We start from the raw sequence: 25220 nt of genomic DNA on the forward strand, positions 1-25220 counted from the left end.
CCCAAAAGTCATTCCTACAAATTGCCTTATCATTTGCCAAGGATCTAAACCATCTGCCAGAGTAAGCCCACACTCTCCCCCTTACTGATAACTGGGCTTATCTGTTTGCATTTCTACTTATCATCTGCTCGTCTGGCTTATCTCCTTATCAGATTGTGTGGTCTTTAACACATGGGACACCATATGGCCCCCAGCAGAAGTGGCTGCCTTGTTGCCCACCTATGGGCAGAATTTAATGTGACTTTCAAGCCTTATCTACAAATATCAGGTCCCCAGTACTTCTAAAATTTGTTTGGATTGGGTAGATTTTACAGAAAGGAAAAATTTAATTTCTCCCCCCAATTTTTAAAATCAAAATGTATACTATGCACCCAGAATAAATAGTGAATTGTATATTTACACAGTAAAATGGAAAGAACTATAGCTAGAAACAACAATGTCACTGAATCTTAATATTGGGGGGAAAAACAAATCCCAGACTATGTAGACTATAATCACACCTTTTCTAAAATTTAAAAACAATTAGGGACACCTGGGTGGTTCAGTCAGTTAAGCCTGACCTTTGATTTTGGCTCAGGTGATGATCCCATGCTTCATAGGAGACTGATAGAGATTCTCTCCTCTCTCTTTCTCTCTCTCTCTCTCTCTCTCTCTCTCTCTCTCTCTCTCTCTCCTTCTAGCCTCTGCTGCTCATGCTTTCTCTCTCTCAAAACACATTTTAAAACATTAAAAAATAAAATTTAAAAACAATTAAAACTATATCTTACTGGGGAGTCCCCTAAGCCATACCTGTTCATGCTCGTGCTTGAACTCAATCCCTCTGGGCATGGCTAGTATTTATCCTTTTATTTCTCTGGCAGTGAAATCACAGGCAGGCAGAACTGGTCTCACAAGTTTCCCTGGGTCCAGTCTTCCTCAGCTCCTGATGCCTGGGTACCACCCTTTCCCACACAGACCCCTCCTCATTTCCTTAGGAAATACTGACTGAGGCTGAAGCAACCTAGGATTCACCTGCCCCCCCCCCCCCCAGGTATCATCTGCCAGTTAGAATGAGGAAGTGGTGCCTTCTCCATAGCTCCCTTCTCACTGAGATCTCCCTATTCTGACACAAGGCTTTGGGTGTCTGAGGATCCCTCTCCTGGGTCCCTTGGTGCCATGGACTGCTTAGGACACCCCACTCACTCATCTGGGATTGCTTGGTGCTGATTGTATCCTGCATATTGACTAAGGGCTTCTGTCCCTTCCATGCAGTGCCATACATATTTGGTTGTACTTCAGATGAAACTTGAGCAATAGGACAGATCTCCAGAAGCTACCCCACTCAGTGAGTCTTTGGCCCAATCTGGACCCTCCTTCCTGACAGCCCTGGATCTTGCTACTGGATACCTTTTGCAGGCTAATTCACAGATATATCCCCTCCAGGCTCTTTCTGCCCATTTGAAGTCTCAGTTTATCTGTTTGTACCTTTCAGGTATGGCAAATTTTTCAATGATATCTATTGCCACACACATCATTTCCCAAGTGCAAATATGTGCCCAGTCCTGCAATGGACTTTCTACGTCATTTTGTCAGATTCAGTGCACTTCTCCACTTCACGGTTAATTTTATGAGGTCTTGTTTCTCCTCTAAGATCTTAGAAATGGTCTGCATTTCAAAAACAAAGTCCAGAGGGATTTTTCACTTTTAGGATTGTGCATTAAAGTTGTCTCATGGTAACTACTACTTTCTCCAATATCCGTATGTAAGATTCTTTTGAAGCTCTGAAATGTTTCTGGACAACAAATGATAACCATCTGCTTCCAATCTTCCCTTCCTTTCCTATGGGAAACAGCTTTAACTTGTAGCGTAAATTACTGGGATTAGAGAAAATAAATTATTTCCTGACAATGAGGGCTGTAAAAAAATGCACAAGGTAACTGATGTATATTGGAGAGTCTCTGGATTAAGGATACTAAAGGTCTTGATGAGGCATCATCTCATGAATTCTGTCTTCTCTTGTGTTAAATCCACTTCATATTTCTTTCAGAAGCCCAAATGATAAAACAAGAACTTTCCTCTCCTCTAAATTCTGTGGCTTCAACTTTGTTTTGTTAATTCAACACTTCCATTTATTTGCTTTTCCACTACCAGAATCCCTTGAATCTGAACAATTAAGCTTGACTTTTCTTTGGGGAAATTTTTTCTGGGTTTTGCTTCCCTTCTTTAAGGTGTGTGTGTGTGTGTGTGTGTGTGTGTGTGTGTGTGTGTTTCTAATTCTTTATTTCTCCAGTGAATAATATACACTTGATCTCTCCAAGTGTTGCATGAACTCAAGAACTTAAGCTTTCTGAAGACAATCTGCTCCATGAATACATTATTTTTTAATGTTTATTTATATTTGAGAGAGAGAGAGAGAGAGAGAGAGAGAGACTGAGTGGGAGTGGGGGAGGGTCAGAGAGACAGAATCCAAAGTGGGCTCCAGGCTCTGAGCTATCAGCACAGAGCCCCAGGCAGGAGTTGAACCCACTGAGCCTCGAGATCAGAGATCATGACCTAAGCCAAAGGTCAACGCTTAACCGACTGAGCCACCCAGGTTCCCCTCCATGAATAAGATAATTTAATAGAAATGCTCGGGAAATACCATAAGTTCCAAACCCTCAAAGAAGCCTCTTCCTTTCAGGCTGCGGTGGGATCTGCCCCTGCAGTTTCTTCCTATAAGGGTGTCAGCCATGGGGACCTGGAACCCAAGAGGCTTCCAGACCTTGCCCCAGACAAGAAAGCTGGATTCCTCCTGGAACCTGCTCCTGCAATCCAGGACCAGAGAGTGAAGGGGAGGTGCATTTAGGTTTTCATCCCTGATAGAGAGGTATGTCCTTATTAGACATATGCTTTCTGTGGGGAAAGTGAGTTTGAAGAACTGTGGAGGCTTTGTTATTTTCTCCAAAAAGAGTTTAAATTCTTTAGGCTGGATTGAGGTGGGTTTTAATTTTTTGTTAAGGGAATCTGGCGGTGTCTGCTATGGTAGAAGGAAAAAAATCTCTGCAAGGAGAATACACAATATCCCTAAAAAGTTTGTTTCTAAAACCCTTCCTAAGATTGCAAACAAGTTTAAGGGGATATATATTCCCACCTTTAAACTTCAGACTCCCAGATCTCCTGTGTCCTCATCCAGTGTGGATTACATTACTGGTAAAACATCCCAAGAAAGAGTCCAAGGTGGCGGCTCACGGTTAGGAGAGAGCCCAGAGTTGACAGGCAGACTTTCCTGTTTTCTTGCTCCTGGTTTGCACCCTCTTCCCTTGGAGGGGATGCTGATAGGAACGAGCGGCTTCTGCCTCTTCCGGGACCGCCTTTGAGACTCCAGAGCCTCACCTGACTTTCCCAGGAAGAGAGTGGGAGGGAACAAACTCCTCCCGCCTTTCGCAGAGGAAGGTCCTGGGGCCGGAGCGCGGGGGAAGGAGCGAGGCCAGAGCTGTTACCCAGAACCCAGAGACAGCGAGAAGCACAGACGCTCTGCCAAACAGAGGCGCATCGCGGAGAACTCAAACTTTGGCGGGTAAGGATTTTAGGAGCTCTTGAGCTGGGAGTTCTTGGGGCGCTGGGAGGTCTGCTGGATCTCTGATTCCAGCCAGCCAGGAGATGGATTAAAGAAATCCGCGCAGGGTAGAGGGTGGCTGAGCCCAAGTGCAGACGCGGCGCTGTCCTCAGCCCTCGGTGCTGAAACGGGCCGCTTCTGAGCGCGAGACAAAGGGGCCTGCCTGCTCCAGTATCTGTTCCCATCTCGGGCACACACACACACACCCCTCCAGCCGAGATCGCAGGACAAAGCTGCCCCCTGTGCCCAAGTCCATCACACCCTTTATACTCACGTCCGGCAGCCGCACTGGGCCGAGCCGGGCTGAGCCGTCGGGGCAGGAGGCAGAAGGAGCTGGACTGGCTCCTGCTGGGGATAAGAAGGGGGTCTGGCCATGACATCGCCCCGGGGACACGTCCCTAAAATACCCTGTAACCCAGATGCCTGGCCCCGTCCTGGAAGAGGCTCTCTGGCCGCCTTGTTTCTGCGGCTTCAGGGCGGGGACTAGAGTATGGTCTCTCTGAGTCCACGCCTCGCAGCGGGGCAGTTGTGTCCGTGGCTTGGAAGGAGCGGGAGCTAGGGAGATCAGCAGACCCGGGTCGAGGGACTGCCTCCACTAGATCCAACTCAGCCTTGGGGGTCCAAAGAGACTTGGGGGCTGAGGAGGCGGCAAACAGTTCAAATTATTTAGTGAAGTGATCAGTCACTATTTCTTTCTTCCTTCCTTTTTTTTTTAATGATAAAATCATAATCTACAATCTTGGCCAGTTGGTGCTTGGGGGCTTAGTGCTTAGGTCTGGAGGAGAAGGAGCAGCGGGCTCTCTGATCCCTTGCAATCCCCTAACCTCCCCTAACCGGATAATCGGATAATCGTACGGGCTCTCTGTCCTCAACCTCCTCGGCTTTTCTCCCCAGCTCAGCTTCCACCCCCACCTCCAACGCCAGAGGGGGCTGAGCTAGCGTGGTCCTTGAACTCTGGCCATCCCAGCAATCCCTGGCAAGGGCTGGGGCTGGCTAACTAGGGAGATGGAGGGCTGTTTCATTTTTCTCCCCTTGTAATTCCTCAATTCACAACTGCCCTACTTTATGCTGTTGTTGAGATTTTAAACTTTGTCATTCTGAAGCGGGTATCTCTAGCTAGTCGTGAAATGTGGGAAGGATGAAAGGAGACAAGAGCAGAAAGGATCCGAAGTCCACTGCCGGGCCACTGGCCGTGGGTCCTGTGCCTTCAACATGCAGTTTGCTTGCTCAGGGCTCCCAATGGGAGCCCTGCCACCTCTCCTGGAAAGGAGAGCCTGATGGTGGATGGTCCTCACCAAATCTTCCAGAGGGGCAAGCTGGGGTTGGTGCGGTCCTTGGTACCTCAGACTGTTGGGCAGTAGCCGCTCCAACTGGGTTCAGGCTCTCTCTTAGAATGGGCTGTACAGACCCCTAACTGTATGGACAGTCTACCAGCAACCTCCCCACCCTGCCTCCACCCCAATGTATGCGGGTGCATGTGCACGCACGCACACACACACACACACACACTTTTCATTCATAAAACCTAGTAACAACATCATTGTCTGGGCACAGAGTCACATACTCCCTCAGTGAGAAATCATTGGAGGGAGCAGTGAAAAGTTGGGCCTTTGAGAGGGGAGGTGACTACTATTGCTATTGCTCTCTGTACAGAGTCTTGTATGACAAAGTAATGGATTCTTGAAAATTCTGCCAGGCCAGGGAAACCTGTTGGGATTTCACTGAGCTGGTGGGAGCTCCTTTGGCAGGGACGGGGGCCCTTTATTCACAGGAATGCCCAAACACACACACTTTTCCCCTTCAGCCTCTGTTCAGCTGTAAATGGGGTCCTTGTTGGGCGCAGGATGCCAGGAGAGAGTGAATGACTGCTCTGTGGGTAACTGACTGGTCAGAGCAAGATCTCAATCACTTTAGCTGGGACTTTGGCCAGGATTGCATGTGTCCATGCCTTTGATGTGCCCATTTTTATGCCTTTTCTGTCCTCATTCACTATCTGCCAGCAGTTGCTCTGCCTGGTTAATAATGGGGTTGCCATGGTGACCAATCTCCCGTCGCCATGGTACCCAGGAGGTAAACAGTTGGAAGCTGCTGAGGCTCTTCCTTAGCTCCCCCAAATTGTGCAGGGACTGTGGGTTTCCTGGGGGAGTGAGGGGGAGGATGGCAATGACGAGGGTCTGTGAAGACCCCTACACAAACACACACACACACACACACACACACACATGCCTTGCCTAGAGGCCTGTTCACCTGAAATCTTCTCTAATCTCTGCCAACCACCATGCCCTCCAGGTTCAGATGGGTCAAGCTTTTATTCTCTATCCCCAGTTGCATACAGTGAGGCCAAGGGGTAAATGGTTTTCCCTCTGACCTAATTACTATTAGGTGTATACTAACTACTCCTCAGTACAAATCACAAGGCTAAGTCCAGTGGGAGATAGAATTAATTAAACAAACACAGTCCATGCTCTCTGGACATTACAGTGTAGTATGGGAAACAAGCCCTTACATTCCCTGTCAGCTCGGCTCTGCTCTGGGATGAAATAGAGGTAATAATAGTGCCCTGAAAGTAGAAAGAGGTGTGAGTGAGTGACTCCCAGGGGAGGTCATACTGGAGTTGAAACTTAAAGGATAATAGGAATTTCAACTGGCGAGAAAGAAGGAAAACCTCTCTCTAGGCAGAGGGACTAGTGGGACCAGATGTGTGGAGTCGTCAGGAGAGGATAGGCCCCAATCTGGTAACATATAGAACCTCTCAGGGGCTAGCCATCCGTCATTTATGTAATGTCTGAGGTTAGGAGGAGCTGGGGGACTCTGCATCATGGGAGGATTCCATTGGCCAGAGCCTGTTATTCAGTCCTCACCTGACCTGGAAGGAAGACTGAGAAATACAGGAAGCCAAAGGTGAGATTGGGTGAGTCTGTCAATAGGAGGGACAAGAAAATTCATGACACACTTCAGGAAAGCATGAGTAATTTGGTTTGAATGGAGCTACCCTTTTAGGCTAAGATCCAAATTATAAAAACTATTGAATGACAGGTTAAGACTGTATTCTGGAGAAAACAGGCAACCTCTGAAAGTTGCTTGGGTGTTGTGATTCAAACTACCTTTTAGAAAGACCCTGGTGTTAGTGCAGACGATTCATTCATTCATTCATTCCATACCCACTCAGAACTTCCTAAGTGCTAAGCCTTGGATGAATTACAGAGGTGAAGCAATTATTTCAATAATCCTGGGGAGGGAGGCCAGGGACTGGACAGTGGTGGGGGAAGAAGAGGTTGGGACCTTCACCTTCACTAATTCACTTCTGAATTAGTGAATGAATGAATGGAAGGGGACAAAGGGGACAGATAGTTGGTGATGTAAGTGACAGGACTCAGGGATTTGGGATCTGGGGAAGTGAGGAAGAAGGAGTGGAGGCTCTTCCTGGGTCATCAGTTGGCTTGGATGTCATTCATGGGTGTTAACAAGACAGGACTCAGGGAAGAGGGGGAAATTTGGGACTAGATGGGCTGGTGCCATTCAGGATAATTTTGTACCAATGACACTCTTCCCTGGCTATGCGGCACCCTCACACACTGCACCCTGGACTTCATCTAGTCCCCACAGCACTTCATCTGCCATCTTTTGCAGAACTTCACACATTCCCTCTCTCTTGCATTGTAGGGATTAAATTCAAAAGGCTTTCATTCGCAAGTTCTGCCACTAGGTGACTTTGAACAAGATATTCAACCATTCAGGGTCTCAGTTTCTTCATGTGTAAATTGGGAGTCATAATACCTGCTTCAGGGGGTTGTTGGAAGGAGTAAGTGAAGGTAATTGGAGTGAATTCCTGAGCACAGCACCTGAAACACTGAGTGCTCAAAGTTAGGTATGAACATCCTATTATTTTTCATAATGATAGCATATTACTTTTATAATCACATCCCCAAAATTAATAAACAACAACAACAGTTTACCTCTGTGCCTGCAGCTAGGCTAGGTGAAACAAGTCCTTGGGGAAGGAAGGGAGTCTGCTTGGCTGGCCTTGTTTGCCCTGGCTGTGTGTGTGTGTGTGTGTGTGTGTGTGTGTGTGTGTTGGGAGTGAGGGGGGTGGAGATGGAATTCTGAGGAGAGCGTCTATAGGGCTGGCTATGGAGATATGGGTTCTCCAGCTCCAGCAGCATCTGGAAAGCAGTTACATCCTCTTGGAATCTCAATCTGAGCAGCTGAATCTTATTGCAAATCACTTAGAAACTGAATACACTTAAAGTAGAGGAAACCAGAGTTCCCATTAATTCCGAGTCATCTCTGCAAAAGACCAAGACACTTTCTAGGCACGAGACAGACCTCTGTCTGGTGGCTGAGTAACATTATTGATTACCTTGTTACAAATTCAGATTCTTTTATCCCATATCTCTTCCTGTTCTTGGGAACAATGTTAATTTTTTTCTCAGACAAGAATTGAAAATCCGCACCTGGCATATGCAAACTTGCCTTTGCTTGCATTATGAAAATGCATAGAGTTCAGAAGAGAGAGAAATCCACCTCACAGCTACTCAGAGGTTTCCCTGGGAGACCAGACACAACAACTCTAACTCAGACTCTTTCTGCCTATCTTGGTGTGGGGATGCCCATGGGTTTGCCTATCCTCCACTCTACAGAAAGGGGAGAACATGAATTCTGACTCCCATTTCCCCTCATCACCTCAAAGCTCAGTCTGAGCTTCTGGACACACCCCTGTGGTCTAAGACCTGAGCTGCCCTTTTGGACTTTACCGGGCAGAAGGAGGCAGCTTTGATACCTACCAGTCCCAGAAATTGGTCTTGTTTCTTGAGAGGCAGGAGATTGACTTTGCAGGCTTTAGGACTAGATTGCCTGCTATAGTCCTGGCTGTGTGAAATGTGTGCCTTGGTCTGCTCAACTATAAAGTAGGGATAATAACTTACCTTGTAGGGTGATTGTGGGGATTAAATGAGTTTGTCCATGTGAAACATGTGAAACTGTGGAGCAGCGCATGGCATAGTGTAAGCTGTCAAAAATGTGACCAATAGAATTATTATTAATGCAATATTTTGACATTTCTCCCTTTTATTACACTTGTATTTTGTGAGTTTCTTCTAGCATATATTGTTAGTTTTTCATTTTAAAAGCAGTTTTGCTATTAGATTTAACATTACTTTTTTAGATATAATTCACAGGCCATAAAAGTCATCCATTTAAAGTATACATTTCGGTGCTTTTCAGTAATCTTCGCAGTGGTGCAGCCATCACCACAATATAATTTTAGAACTTTGCAACACCTCCAAAAGAAACCCCATAGCTGTTAGCAGTCACTCTCTTTACTGACCACCGCCTACCCCACGTCTTTCCCAAAGCAACCACTTATCCACTTTCTGTCCCAGTGGATTCTGGACATTCCATATAAATGGAATCATACAACATGTGACTTTCTGTGTCTCATTTCTTCCACAGCATAATGCTTTCAAGGTTCATCCATGTTGTAGCATGTATCAGTATTTTATTCATTTTCACTGCCAAATAACATTTCACTATGTAGATATACCACATTTTGTTTATCCAGTTATCAGCTGATGGACATTTAGGTTGTTTCCACTTTGGGGCTATTATGAATAATGCTGCTATGAATATTCATGTACAAGTTGTTGTGTCGATGTTATGTTTTCCTTTCTCTTCGGTATATCCTTAAGAGTAGAATTATTGGGTCATATGGCAACTATGTTCAGAATTTTGAGGAATTGTCCCACTGTTTTCCAAAGTGGCTGTGTTATTTACATTCTCCCCAGTAATGTATGAGGATTTCAGTTTCTCCACATCTTGACTAACACTTGTTATTGTCTGTATTTTTATTATAGCCATTGTAGTTGGTAAGCATTGGTATCTTATCATGGTTTTGATTTCCATTTCCCCATTATTAAATATGCTTATATTCATGTGCTTTTTTCCTATATATCTTCTTCAGAGACATGTCTATTCAAATCCTCTGCCCACTATTTAATTAGCTTTTCTTTTTATTATTGAGCTGTAACTGTTTTTTATATATTCTAGGTACAATACCCTTACCAATACATGATTTATAAATATTTTCTCCCATTCTGTGGGTTGTCTTTTTACTTTCTTGATAGTGTCATTTGATGCAGAGGTTTTTTATTCTGATGAAGTATAATCTATTTTTTCTCTTTTCATGTTTGCTTTTGGTATCACATCTATGAAATCATTGCCTAACCCGAGGCCATGAAGATTTTATTTTATTCTAGAAATTCTATAGTTTTGGCCCTTGTATGTAAGCCTATGGCCCATTTTGAGTTCATTTTTGTGTATGGTGTATATTCTTTTGCATATGGATATTCAATATTCCCAGCAACATTTGTTGAGAAGACTATTCTTTTTTCCATTGAAATATTTTGTTATCCTTGTCAAAAATCAATTGATTGTAAATGTGGGGGTTTCTTATTTCCAGACTCTGAATTCTATTCCATTAATCTATATACCTATCCTTATGCCAGCACCACATTGTCTTGATTGCTATAGCTTTGTAATAGGTTTTGAAATCTGAAGGTGTGAGTTCTCCAACATTCTTCTGTTTCAAGATTTCAAGATTGTTTGGCTATTTGGTGTCCCTTGAATTTCCATGTAAGGGTAGGATCAGCTTGTCAATTTCTGCAAAAATTCCAGCAGAGATTTTGATAAGGATTGCATTGAATCTGTGGATAATTTGGGGAGTCAACACTCTATAGATAATTTGGGGAGTGAACACCATATTAACAATATTAATCCTTCTAATCTATGAGCAGGGAGTTGTTTCCAATTATTTATATATTCAATTTCTTTCAACAATTTTTCCTAGCTTCCAGTGCACAGATCTTTAATTTCCTTGGTTAAACTTCATACGTGTTTTATTCTTTTATGCTGCTATTAAAAATGAGATTGTTGGGGCACCTGGGTTGATTGAGCAACCAACTACGTCTCATGACATGATCTCACTGCTCATGAGTTTGAGCCCTGAGTTGGGCTCTGCCCTGACAGTACAGAGCCTGGTTAGGATTCTCTCTCTTTCTCTCTCTCTTTTCCCTTTCCCCCGCTTGCATGCTCTATCTCTCATAATAAATAAACTTTTAAAAAATGGGATTGTTTTCTTAATTTCATTTTATTATTGTTCAGTGCTAATGTATAGAAATATATTTGATTTCTGTATGCTGACTTGTATCCAGCCACACTACTAATCTAATTTATTAATTCTAACCATTTTTTAGTGGATTCCTTAAGATTTCTTATGTACCAGATTATGTCATCTGCAAACAGAGATAATTTTACTTTTGCTTTTCCAATCTGGATGCTTTTATTTGTTTTGTTTCATTTTGTTTTGTTTTGTTTCTTGTCTAATTGCCTGGCTAGCAGTATAATGTTGCATGGAGGTGATAGGAGTGAATATCTTTGTCCAGTTCCTGATTTTAGGGGAAAGCATTCAGTCTTTCACCATTAACTATGACGTTATAGATGCCCTTTATCAGTTTAAGGAAATTTCCTTTTATTCTTTGTTGATTGTTTTTTTTTATCATGAATGCATGTTGGATTTTGTCATATGATTTTCTTATGTTTATTTCACTCATCATGTGGCATTTGCCATTTAATTAATATGGTGTATTACATAGATTGATTTGGGACATTAGATAAACTTTGCATTCTTGGATGCATCACTTAATCATGATATGTGGCTGGATTTTTGTTTGCCAGTATTTTGTTGAGGATCTTTGCATCATAATGTAATTTTCAAAGTGCCCTCTCATGTAAGTTCTGATATTCAAGTTGTGTCTTTACATTGTACCATGTCCAGAGAATTTTGACATTATCAGGTTTTTGTCATTTCTGCTTTTGAAGCTCTAGAATGTTTTTATTTCTTCCAATAAGATCACATTCATGCACAAACTACTAGAGGACCATTAGACACAATATTTGCATTCTACAGTTCTGTTCCATCATGAAACTTTTGAAATGGAAGGACCATTCATGATCAACTGAGCCTTGGTTTTCAGGTCTGTTCCACAGCGTTCCCTAAGGTATTCTGTGCCCACTTTAAGTTTCATCATGTATATTTAAATAATTAGAAAACCCAAACAAACATAACATTGACATGTGCCTCCTACAAAATTTTAATATACTGGATATCATAGTCAAAATTAACTTGTGTTCCACTGATTGTCTTTATTTTTCTTTTGAGAGAGAAAGAGAGAGAAGAGGGGAACAGAGTAGGAGAGAGAGACTCTCAAGCAGGGTTCATGTACAGCACAGAGCCTGATGTGGGGCTCGATCCCACAACACTGAGATCATGACCTGAGCCACAATCAAGAGCCAGATGCTTAAATGACTGAGCCACCCAGGGGACCCATGTTTTTATTTTTTTAATTGAAGTATAGTTGATGCACAGTGTTATATTAGCTTCAGGTGTACAAACCATAACTATACATTATGCGATGCTCACCACAAGTGTAACATCATCTCTCACCATACTACACTCATACAGTACTATTGACTATATTCCCTATACTTTACCCTGTATCCTTATGACTTATTCATTCCATAACTGGAAGCCTCTATCTCCCACTCCCCTTCACCCATTTTTCCACCCCCCACCAATCATCAGTTTTTCTCTGTATTTATGATTCTCTTTCTATTTTTTGTTTGTTTTTTGATTCTACACATAAGTGAAATCATATGGTATTTGTCTTTCTTGTTTCATTTAGTATAATACCCTTGATGTCCATCCATGTTGTCACAAATGGCAAGATCTCATTTTTTTATGGCTGAATAATATTCTATATCTTCTTTGTCCATTCATCTATTGATGGACACTTAGGTTGCTTTCTTATCCTGGCCATTGTATATAATGCTGCAATGAACATAGGAGTACATAGATCTTTTTGAATTAGTAATTTCACTTTTGGGAAAGAGGCAAATACTCACTAATTATCTTTATAAATGTTTTCAAATACATTTAAATAAACTAAATAAGTAAATGTTCTATTCATGGGGTTTCTGTGGAAGATTTCATTTGCAATAAGTCCATGTCCATCAATGGATAAAGAAACTAAAATACTAGTCACTTGCCCAAATTGTAGGTTGAGCTAAGGAGAGAATCCAGCTTTCCTTTCTTTCAGTACAGTGCCCTTGACCTCCTATATCTTTCCAATGCCACTTGTCTCAAACAAAAGGTGTCTTACTAGCATTTTCCCCCTTCATAAGCTTAGGGCTGCTTAAAAACACACAACCCTCATCATTGCCTATAGTAGTGTCTGTTATGTCCCTTGTGTTTGTTCTGTGGACTGGTTCACAGATCTCAGCATAATTAAGTGGCTTAGCATTGAATATTTTTCTTTCATCCTGCAGTTTCCAGATGAGGTAGGGGAAGAAGGGAAAGGCAATCCAACTTTGGACAAAGTTCCAAGGCATGTAGACCCTGTGGGAATTATTGACTGACTTATCTTTGGCATTTAATTTGACAAAGTAAGCCTGTCCAACTTCACATTTACTGAGAATTTACTGAGTGCTTCTGCCCAGAGTGATGCTGAGAAAGTTGAATTGTGGAGAACTGAAATGGATGAAACCCAGAGAGATATTACTTCTGAGGAGATTGAAGACCCTAGGTGGTAAAAGTAATCTGTCTCAGTTGGAGAAAATAAAGGTGTGTGCCTGTCCATCAGACTATAGGGCTCTCCTCTGATTGGGGTTTCAGTTTTGTTTTGTTTTGTAGGGGTTTTTTTTTGTTGTTGTTGTTTTGTGGGGTTTTTTTTTTTTTTTTTTGGCATGGCTTTGTTCTAGACTTGGTGCCTCACTAATGGGAACTTTTAGCCCCTGGCTGCATAGGAGTCATAACCAAAGATAATGATAACTCAAAATGTCCTCCAGTAGGTCAGAGGAGTATGCATCTCGGACACTTGGCACTTCCCTATTGTCTCATTTAGAGCTTGTGGAATGATAAGATTTCAAATGACACAAATTGAACTAAGATTGGTTTTCATGTTAGAGCCATAATAGAAACGGACAGAGCACGGACAATGTTTTTTTAGTGTAAAGAGTTAGTCATTATATGTGGGGACCAAGATTTTTTCCCCCAGAAGCACAGTTTAGTTTAAAAGAAAAGGCTTTACATGTTTTGACCCTCTTTGTTGCTTACTTGTTTTCTCCCTTATAAAGTCCCATCCATTCTTTTTTTTAAAAATTTTTAACATTTGTTTTATTTTTGAGAGAGAGACAGAGACAGAGCATGAGCAGGGAAGGGCCAGAGAGAGAGGGAGACACAGAATCCAAAGCAGGCTCCAGGCTCTGAGCTGTCAGCACAAAGCCTGATGCGGGGCTCAAACTCACAAACCGTGAGATCATGACCTGAGCAGAAGTTGGATGCTTAACTGACTGAGCCACCCAGGCACCCCAAGTCCCATCCATCGCTAAGCAAAATAGAAATGTTCAGTGTGACTCATTCACAGAGCATTGTGAGAACCAAATAAGTTAATACACATTTAAAGTCACTAGAACAGTACCAGGAAGAGTATAAATTCTCATCAAATACACAGCTATTATTATTAGTATCATCTTTGCAAGTATTCACCTGTTCTTCCATTTATGCCACCTACTTTTATTACACACTATGTATATATATATGCTGGTGTTTTGGAGGATAAATATTTTTAAAAATTTTTATGTTTATTTTATTTTTGAGGAAGAGAGAGACAGAGCATGAGTCTGTCAGGACAGAGAGAGACAGAGACAGAATCTGAAGCAGGCTCTAGGCTCTGCACTGTCAGCACAGAGCCCAACACGAGGCTCAAACTCACGAACTGCGAGAAGTTCGTGACTTCATGACCTAGCTGAAGTTGGATGCTCAACCGACTGAGCCACCTGAATGCCCCTAAAATATTTTTTAAGTAAAATAAAAATAGTTCTTGCCCTTAACTCTTTTGGAGTCAATAAAGGAATGAGAAGAGTATGAGAATAACTGGAGGACAGGTGAGGTATGTTAGACTCCTGACCTACCTAGGTGTCCAGGCCAAGAACTAAGGAGAAGGTTAAAGATATGTACCAGAGCACAGAAATCACAATCAAATTCTTAATATGCACAGGACAATAGCCAACACATGATAAATGTTGAATAACATGAAATAATGCCCCTCATGAGAAGTCTCCTCAGATCTTGGTGGTCCCTGAGGCAGAATCAGTGCCTCATCTTTCCACACTTCTCACGATGCCTCTACCTCTACTTCAGTACCTCCGTGTCTTACTCCCCTCCCTGTTTCCATTCCTGTTTCCCCCATGCAGTTTTGTGCTTTTAAAGACAGAAACCTATCTTCCTCATCTTCATAATCTTCAGGGCCAAATATGACGCCTGGAACATAGAAGGAGTCAGTAAGTGTGTTGGGAGGGAAGAAAACATGCTGGAGTTAGTACTGTTGTAAACAAAATGGGAATTATATGAAGCAATGTGCTGTTAGTTCCCCAGTCAAGCTCCAGAAAACTCACATTCATTTGAGAGATGTTCACAAACCGCTCTTAGACTCATACCTAGGATCTACTTCAAGGTCACCCTGATAGTTGGCAGGATACATCCTCTTCCTGTGCTGGAAAATTAAAATTTTATTTGTGCATTTCTAATCTGCAGTGGGTGTGATAAACAAAACAAAGCACTACATGGACTTCAGGGTCAGACAGACCCAGGCCTGCACTTCCTCATCTGCAAAACCAGTATCACTATTGCCTCTTGGGGCTCCTGAGGAGTAACAAGTAATGGATATGCGAGTGCATATCACACTCAGGGGCCCTGGCTGGATGGCAGTTTTCATTTTCAACAGTCTCTTCAGGATCACTGATTGTAATTTCATAATCTCATTTGTGAGTTCTCCTAGAATTTGGGCCAAGAAATGTGAAAATTCATAAGGCAGTTGGAGAATCACTTAGGATGTCATGACTTAAAAACTGGTAAACTAGAGGAAAGGAATTGTTTATCCTGCATTTCCTGTATGAACTGTACCACTAAATAGCCAAATAAGTAAAATTTTCTTTAAGAATATGTCAACTAGTCAGTGAAAAAGAAATGATAGGACATCACCAAATTGCAACTTGTAATGAAATCATACGTCCAGGCAATAATCATCAATGGCTGCTAACATCACCCAAAGAAATACTCTTACCAAAAAAAAAAAAAAAAAAAGGAACCTAATTTTTTTTCCACCCATTAACTTTACACTATCAGGTTCTGGAGTCAGACAGAGCTTTGTCAATCCTGGCTCAGGCTTTAAGTAACATTAGGAAAATTACGCAGTTTGGTTTCTTCACTTGTAAAAAGGAGGGAAAGGTGAGACCATTGTGAGGGTTAATGGAGCAGTATTACATGAGCACCTACCCTGTTTCTGGCATATAGTAGCCCTCCACAGGAGGCAGGTAGATATGCTGCCTCCACACAATGGCATCTGGGGCCAAGATTTGTGCAGCTGATGAGGGCTGAGGGAAGGGACACGGGCTGGAGGCAATGAACTTTTTCTCTGTGAAGTTTTCCTGGAAATGTACAAAAAAGAATAATTTGATAGATTTTCTGCAGAGTCCCAAAACTTAAAAAAGAACTTTTTAAAATGTTCTTTAGAAAGAGAGTGAGACAGAGCATGAGCAGGGGAGGGGTAGAAAGAGAAGGAAACACAAAATTCAAACCAGGCTCCAGGCTCCGAGCTGTCAACACACAGTCCAAAGCAGGGTTTGAACCCATGAACCATGAGATCATGATCTGAGTGGAAGTCAGATGTGTAACTGACTGAGCCACCCAGGTACTCCAGAGTCCCAAAACTTTTTAAAGACTTGCTCTAGACATGTACCCCAATGTTCATAGCAGCACTCTCCACAATAGCTAAAACATGGAAAGAGCCTAAGTGTCCATCAACAGACGAATGGATCAAGAAGATGTGGTTTATCTATACCATGGAATACTACATGGCAATGAGAAACAATGAAATCTGGCCATGTGTAGCAACATGGATGGACCTTGAGGGTGTTATGCTGAGCGAAATAAGTCAGGCAGAGAAGGACAAATATCATATGTTTGCACGTATAGGAGGACTAGGAGGAACTTGACGGAGGAACAAGGGGGAGAAGAAGGGCGGAAATGGTGGGGGAAAGGGAGAGAGGCAAACCATGAGATACTCTTGAATGCTGACAAAAACTGAGGACTGATGGATGTGGGGGGGAGGGGGGGATGGGCATGGAGGAGGGCACTTTGGGGATGAGCACTGAGTGTTATGTAGAAACTAATTTGACAATAAACTATTTGTAAAAAAAATAAATAAATAAAAAAAATAAAGACTTGCTCTAGAACCCACTGGACTGTAATCTCCTTGACAACGGAGATGCATATCCTTCTCTGTAAAACCCTAGCTCTCCATATTGTCTTCCACATAGAAAGTGCTCAATAAAAAAAGCATTCGCTGTAAAAAAGCATTGGCTGTATGATTTCAAATTGAAGTTGTTGATGGACCCTTGGGCTCTTTCCATGTTTTAGCTATTGTGGAGAGTGCTGCTATGAACATTGGGGTACATGTGCTTCTATGCATCAGCATTCCTATATCCCTTGGGTAAATTCCTAGCAGTGCTGTTGCTGGGTCATAGGGGAGTTCTATTGTTAATTTTTTGAGGAAGCTCCACACTGTTTTCCAGAGGGGCTGTACCAGTTTACATTCCCACCAACAGTGTAGGAGGGTGCCCGTTTCTCCACATCCTCGCCAGCATCTAGAGTTCTCTGATTTGCTCATTTTAGCCACTCTGACTGGCGTGAGGTGGTATCTCTGTGGTTTTGATTTGTATTTCCCTGATGAGGAGGGATGCTGAGCATCGTTTCATGTGTCTGTTGGCCATCTGGATGTCCTCTTTGGAGAAGTGTCTGTTCATAGCTTCTGCCCATTTCTTCACTGGGTTGTTTGTTTTTCGGGTGTGGAGTTTGGTGAGTTCCTTATAGATTCTGGATATTAACCTTTTATCTGATATGTCATTTGCAACTATCTTTTCCCATTCCCTTGGTTGCCTATTAGTTTTGTGGGTTGTTTCCTTGGCTGTGCAGAAGCTTTTAATCTTGATGAGGTCCCAATCATTTAGTTTTGCTCTTGATTCCCTTGCTTTTGGGGATGTGTCAAGTAAGAAGTTGCTGCGGTGGAGGTCAAGGAGGTTGTTTCCTGCTTTCTCCTCTAGGGTGTTGATAGTTTCCTATCTCACGTTCAGGTCCTTTATCCATAAATCAAAACTATTTTTGATCTATTAAGAAAAGTTATACAATTTAAATCATAGACTTAAATTATCAAATATCAGAGATGAACGAAGACCTCTGAGCCAAAAACTGCCCCTGAGGAAACTCATGGTGGATTGACCTTGGTGAGCAAGAACTACATCCATCCTTTGGTGTAGTGTTCTGGGCTCCTCGCATTGACCTTCCTTTAGTTATGGAATTAATTTAGTATTGAAGTGAGTCACTGGACTATTTCTAGAAACCACCATCTTTCTCTGGAGTGGTCTCTCAAGAGAGCCTGTTTTTGTCCGTTTAAGAGAAACTGTCCTCAGGGATTCATCTTCTACCTGGAGAATTTTGATCAAGAAAGATGGAACTGGCCAATCTTTGTGTTCATCACACCAGCCCTGTGCTCAAACCAGCTTTCTTCTTTCATCAATCATTGGGGCACCTTCCAATATTTGCTGAAGGGAGAGTATTCATGGTCTGATTTCTAGCATCAGGATCATGCCATCAACAGGTTTTACCTATTTATTTTTACTTGGATTAGCTGCTTGACCTCTCTGAGTCTCAACTTAGCCATCTTTAAATGGGGATACAAATGGTAAATATCTGATAAAGTTATTTTGAAGATTAAAGGAGATGAAGTGTGTTTTGAGTGTAACATTACATTGTAAAGGTTTTATGGATGTCAAGGATTGTTAGTTTTTCATGCTTTGTTTTGAAATACCAACTGTGCCAATCATTCATTCACTTGCTGGAGCAGCATATAAATTTGAGCAGCTCTTGAGCATGGAAGCATACACAAAGTGAAAGGCCTTGCTTATGCTTCAGGCTGGGAAGAAGAGCCCAAGGATACCCATAGCTGCAACTATGGGAGAAATGGAAGAGGCTCTGTGTGCCAGGGCTTGCCTGGGGAAATAGCCCTCATACACAGCAACCTGGGTTTGCAGCTGCTTCCCCATCCTGGTGTGATCTGCCTTGTGTTCATGTTTCAGTAACAACCTTGAAGCTGAATGTAACAAAGCAAGAAGATGGCTAAGATTAACACCCAATTCTCCCACCCTGCGGTAAGGACCATGGACAGAGATCTGGACCACGTTGAAAATGGCCTCGGCAGGTAAGATGGGCTTTTCGTTTTATTCTCATTTTATTTTTTTAAGCTTTTTTATGTCTTTATTTTATTTTGAGAGGCAGAGATAGAGAGCGAGCAGGGGAGGGGCAGAGAGAGAGGGAGACACAGGATCTGAAGCAGGCTCCAGGCTCTGAGCTGTCAGCACAGAGCCCGACGCGGGGCTCAAACCCACGGACTGTGAGATCGTGACGTCCTCATCCACCATTTCTCCTCAGCCAATTATGTATATCATGCCCTCTCTCAGATGCACATTTGGTTTTCTTCTCTATCTAGATTCTTAATCCCAGCACCTTAGCTAACTCTGCTCATGAATGATGGACAACCATTTCCAAAGCGATTTGAGTCCCTGTTATCATAAACTTATGCAGCCCTAGGACCCCACCTTCTGGGATTTAGGCAAAAAGAGGAATATCTCAAAGCACCCCAACAGATATTTATTGCCTCCAACCATTTTATTATTTTTCTAATAAGAAAAGTGCACTATTTTTGTTTTGACCTGCCACCATAACCCCATGTTGTATAGTCAGCACCTAAAAATAATTAATCTATTATTTTATTTTTTTAAATAGTTTATTGTCAAGTCGGTTTCCATATAACAACCAGTGCTCCTCCCCACAAGTGCCCTCCTCCATGCCCATCACCCCCCATCCTCTCCCTCCCACCCCCATCAGCTCTCAGTTTGTTCTCAGCATTCAAGAGTATCTCATGGTTTGCTGCCCTCCCTCTCCCCCACTATTTTTCCCCTTCTTCTCCCTCATGGTCCTCCATTAAGTGCCTCCTAATCCTCCTATACGTGCAAACATATGGTATCTGTCCTTCTCTGCCTGGCTTATTTCACTCAGCATAACACCCTCAAGTTCCATCCATGTTGCTATACATGGCCAGATTTCATTCTCATTGCCAAGTAGTATTCCATTGTATACATAAACTACATCTTCTGGATCCATTCATCAGTTGATGGACACTTAGGCTCTTTCCATGCTTTGGCTATTGTTGAGACTGCTGCAATGAATATTGGGGTACATGTGCCCCTATGCATCAGCATTGCTATATCCCTTGGGTAAATTCCTAGGAGTGCTATTGCTGGGTCATAGGGGAGTTCTATTGTTAATTTTTTGAGGAACCTCCACACTGTTTTCCAGAGGAGCTGCACCAGTTAACATACCCACCAACAGTGTAGGAGGGTGCCTGTTTCTCCACATCCTCACCAGCATCTAGAGTCCTCTGATTTGCTCATTTTAGCCACTCTGACTGGTGTGAGTATCTCAGTGTGGTTTTTTTTTTTTTAATGTTTTATTTATTTCTAGGAGAGAGAGAGAGACAGCGTGAACAGGGGAGGGTCAGAGAGAGAGGGAGTCACAGACTGAAACAAGCTCCAGGCTCTGAGCTGGCAGTCAGCACAGAGCCCGACGCGGGGCTCGAACCCATGAACCGCGAGATCATGACCTAAGCGAAAGTCGGACGCTTAACCGACTAAGCCACCCAGGCGCCCCTCTCAGTGTGGTTTTGATTTGTATTTCCCTGATAAGGAAGGATGCTGAGCATCATTTCATATGTCTGTTGGTGTTGGCCATCTGGATGTCCTCTTTGGAGAAGTATCTGTTCATATCTTCTGCACATTTCTTCACTGGATTGTTTCTTGGGTGGCCTCCAGCCATTTTAACATGGTGCTGGAGCCTCAGGAATCTTGCTATGACTTGCTATCAGAAATTCTCACCCTGCTCAAATTTCTCCCTCCTAACTGGCCTACTGTCAATACCAGGGTCCTGCCACTGGAGACTTATTCTTTTAGGTTAGGTCATTGCCCCTAATCTAAAACAAGATAAAAACACTCCTAGGACAGACATCTGCTTAAAACTTTGGTATGCATTAATAGCTTCTTTTTCACACCTGAGCTAATAAACCTTTTGGGGTGGGGTGTTCAAAGAAGATTGGGGTGGAACAGAGAAAAGGTCCACAGCTGTCAAGTCAAGCTCCCTGGGCAGCACTGGGCTCCTGGGACTTTGGGCCCAATGGGAGAAGGACAGAGGCTGTTAGGATCCGGAAATTTTTGAAGTAAAATGGAACTTTCCCCCATTTCTCCCTTTTGCCTTGAGTGGGATATAATCAGAACATCTTATGGAATTTCCAGTTTCCCTGTGACCAAGAAGGCAACAACAGGGGCTTAAGAGAAGATACTCAAGATACTGAGATACTTAAGAGAAGGCAGGCCCAGCTGGTGGGCTGGGGCTCCTGCCCAGAATGTCTGCTTGACCAGACACCACTGAGGTCCAGCCCTCCCTGACTTGTCCTGCCTCTGCCTCAGCCAGTGGCCTATTAGCCCAGCCTGATGTGTAGGCTATTTAAGAAGGCTCACGCCAGGTGTCCTGGAAGGTGACCCTTTGCAAAAGAAACTTCTAGCTCATTAAACCACATGGATACCCAGTGATAAGCCTCTGGCCTCCGAGAGACTCTCTGTGGGCTCACACTGGGTTTGTGTACACTTAGAGGGTCAGTCAGCTACAAAGTGGGGGTTGGGGGTGGGGTCTTGAATTGATGCCCTGCAACAATGCTATTTGCCATATTCATGGATGCGAATATGCCCTTCCTCTCTCTCCTATCCCCTGTCCCCTGACCAGTGTGATGACTAACAGGTTCAGGGTCAGACTGGCTGGGTTTGAACATTGGCTCTACAACTGACCAGTTCCGAAAAATTGTGCAGCTGTTCCAAACCACAGTTTCCTCATCTGTAAAATGTACTAGTGCTGACCACAGAGGGCTGTGGTGAGGTTAAAACAGGTGAAAGCTCCCAGCACAGTCCCTGCTGTGAGAAAGCGCTCAGTCAGTGCTGTCAGCCTTGGAAATGATTCTCTCTCCTGTGGTCCTTCCCTGGTATTCCAGGCTGGGAGCCTTCTCCTCCTCTGACCTCACATAGCTCCAGCTGTCCTGACATCTGGATCTGGCCATTTCCTGCCTGTGACCAAGTCACGCTTTCTAAACCTGATCACTAGTCCAGTCTCACTGAGCCTGCCTTGGGGACTTGCCCAACCACTGACGTGGTAAAAGCTTGTTGACAGATTAATACAGAATCCCAAGGAGACTCTGGAGATTTCAAAAGGAGAGAGATGAGGAATGCTTCCTTCATAAGACAAATGCTTGCTGTATCTTATGGAATCAGGAGTGGGTTAACAGATAGAAATTTCCAGAATGGGCTCCTTGGTGCTACCAAAGATGGAGAATGTGTTCAGGCTGAGGGTGGAACAGCCTTTGACCAGAGGCTGAGTCCAGGCCCCCCTCTGCTTCCCAGTGCAGCCCAGCATCAGTCTATATACAGACTAGTTTTCACTGTAAGATTTACTTGAACAAGGGACTCTGGCAAGTACACATAAAATTTTAAAGTTTCAAATCATTATTTTCGGGGAGAAAATGGTGTTTGAACAAACCATAGACCTTTGCTTTAAAATTAAAATCGCTTTAGAAAGCTATGGGAGAAATAATTGAGGTTTTAAAAATGTTTATTTATTAATTTTGTAAGAAAGAGAGAGAGAGAGAGAGATCACGTGCATGAGTGGGGAAGGGGCAGGGAGAGGAAGAAAGTCAGAGTGTCCCAAGCAGGCTCTGCACCATCAGCACAGAGACTGACACAGGGCTCTAATTCACAAATTGTAAGATCATGACCTGAGCCAAAATCAAGAGTCAGATGCTTAAGCGACTCAGCCATCCAGTATCCCCTAGAAGAAATAATTGCTAATGTGTGTCCTTAAATATTAATCATTCAGGGCACCTGGGTGGCTCAGTTGGTTAAGTGTCTGACTTTGGCTTAGGTCCTGATCTCACAGTATATGGGTTTGAGCCCTGCATCAGGCTCTGTGCTGACAGCTGAGAGCCTGGAAACTGCTTCAGATCCTGTGTCTCCCTCTCCCTCTCCCCCTCCCCAAATCATTCTCTGTCTGTCTGTCTATCTCCCTCTCAAAAATAAAAAACATTAAAAAAGTAATCATTCTTTATCCTCATTGATATCAGTGAAGCTGTTCTGGTAACCTGCATGTCACTGTGATCCTTTGCTGAATGCCCCCAGGAAGGAGGCATGTGTCCCCATCCCCTAAGACACCCCTCTCCCCAAATCTTTCACCAAATTGGAAAGCCAGGTTTCTGTTTCTCCTTTTAAATTATTGGGATCACTTTCCTCGTGACAAGCCGTAAGGAAGGATGGAAACATTTCATTTGAACAAAGAAGTCAAGTTTATATCCTGGAAATAACAGAAATAAAAATGTGTTGAATTTTTCTTTCCTATTAAATCTGTTTAGTTGACTTGATTATTTAAGAGCTATCTGGCATATGTGAAAAGATAATGCAGTAGGGAAAGACTTCAGAATCTGCTACAGAGGATTGCAGCTAGAACCGAGGGCACCTCAAATCTCAGATCAATCTTCTGGTGTAGCTATTTTAGGCGAGCTTTGGGGCATAGGGGTTTGTGTCCTACAGAAGAGAAGCCTTCTTCGTGCTGCTCTCTGAGCAGAGCCCAAAGCAATTATCACCAAAGAAAACCATTTTCAGCCTGCTTCCCCAGGACCAAAGACAAAAATGCACTCAGTTCAGTTCCCTGGTTACATGTGGCCAATAATTGTGCATGTTGGTCATTCACGGTCCTCAGAGCTTGAGAGGAGGGAAAGAAAAACAAGGTATCACATTCTCCACCCTTGTTCTCAAAGGTTTGTCTATGCTTATGTCCCCAAAGTCACTGGAGGAAGACACCAGGTGCTCCACGAAGTGCAAAGCTAATGACAAGTTGCAGTGGTGATGGGAACCGTGTCTTCTCCCAGTGACAGGGGACACCTTTCCCTCACAGACATGAATTCCCTTTTATAAGAAAACTTAGAAGATGGGCATCACAAGTTGAAAACTACCTTGTCTTTCAAAACAGTCTTATCATTGTCTTGTGCTAGCTGCTCTTGTTCTTGCTAATTACCGACTTCAAGGAGCTCCTTCCTGCTGATCTGCTTGTTTGTTTACAGATGAGTCCTGTCAAGTCCTTGCTCCAGGCCCCTCCACCAGCTTCTGGCAGGACAGTGCCTGACCCTCAGTCTCTCCTGCCTCTGTATTTCTCTGGGAAGTTCTGGATCCTCATTTTTTGCACTGGTACCTCCCTTTTTTCAGTACTGTATCCATGAGGACTCAAAATGTCACCTCAAACTTTGGTTCTCCTGTCTTCCCATCTCATCTTCCATCTGCTTGGTGAAATCAGTTTCTCTGAGGAATAGCTAATGGGGTTTACTATTTAAATAGCCCCAGGCATTTAACAAGGGTAAAGACTCAGGAGCTAGAAGACATGGTAGAATTTTAAGCATCAAAAAACAAGTGGGGACTCCAAATCAGGAAACTACAGATGCTGGAGAGGATGTAGAGAAACGGGAACCCTCTTGCACTGTTGAACAATGCAAACTGGCACAACCGCTCTGGAAAACAGTGTGGAAGTTCCTCAAAAAATTAAAAATAGAACTACTCTGTGACACAGCAATAGCACTGCTAGGAATTTACCCAAGGGATACAGGAGTACTGACGCATAGGGGCACACGTACCCTAAAGTTTAGAGCAGTGCTTTCAACAATAGCCAAATTATGAAAAGAGCCTAAATGTCCATCGACTGAGGAATGGATAAAGAAGATGTGGTTTATATATACCATGGAATACTACTCGGCAATGAGAAGGAGTGAAATCCTGCCATTTGCAGGAACGTGGATGGAACTGGAAAGTATTATGCTGAGTGAAATAAGTCAGTCAGAGAAGGAGAGATATCGTATGTTTTCCCTCATATGTGGATCTTGAGAAACTGAACAGAAGACCATGGGGAAGGGAAGAGGGACAAACAGTTACAAACAGAGAGGGAGGGAGGCAAACCACAAGAGACCCTTAGTTACGGAGAACAAACTGAGGATGAATGTGGGGGTGAGGGAGCGGGAAAATGAGTGATGGCCATTGAGGAGGGCACTTGTTGGGGTGAGCACTAGGTGTTGTATGTAAGCCAATTTGACAATAAAGTATATTTAAAACATTTTTTTAAATAAAATAGATTCACACTTAAAAAAAGGGTGGGGAGAAGAAAAGGCCCCTTAAGGTACCTTGAACTTACTTCACAGAAGACTTTCCCTATTCTTCACAGCTAAATATGCCTTTCTGGATTTGGCTGTTGGAAAGCTGATTAAAAACAAATCACCAATTTTTCCTTAGTTCCTTTCTGAAGACTAGGAAGCTTTAGGGAGGGTAAATGACCAGCCCACAGAAC

The 25220-nt window shown here is 43.1% G+C and overlaps 1 protein-coding gene across 1 annotated transcript in view; it reads left to right on the forward strand.

Annotated features, from left to right (window-relative positions):
- The first annotated feature begins 18856 nt into the window (after positions 1-18856).
- Positions 18857-25220, forward strand: part of CNGA3 (cyclic nucleotide gated channel subunit alpha 3) — a 31235-nt gene continuing 24871 nt past the window's right edge. The window contains exon 1 of the mRNA XM_039232378.1: positions 18857-18942. Within this exon, the coding sequence (XP_039088309.1) occupies positions 18857-18942 (86 nt within the window). The remainder of the gene's footprint in view (positions 18943-25220) is intronic.

This window comes from Hyaena hyaena, unplaced genomic scaffold, assembly GCF_003009895.1.
Source record: "Hyaena hyaena isolate Hyena2069 unplaced genomic scaffold, ASM300989v1 scaffold_64, whole genome shotgun sequence".
NCBI lineage: Eukaryota > Metazoa > Chordata > Mammalia > Carnivora > Hyaenidae > Hyaena > Hyaena hyaena.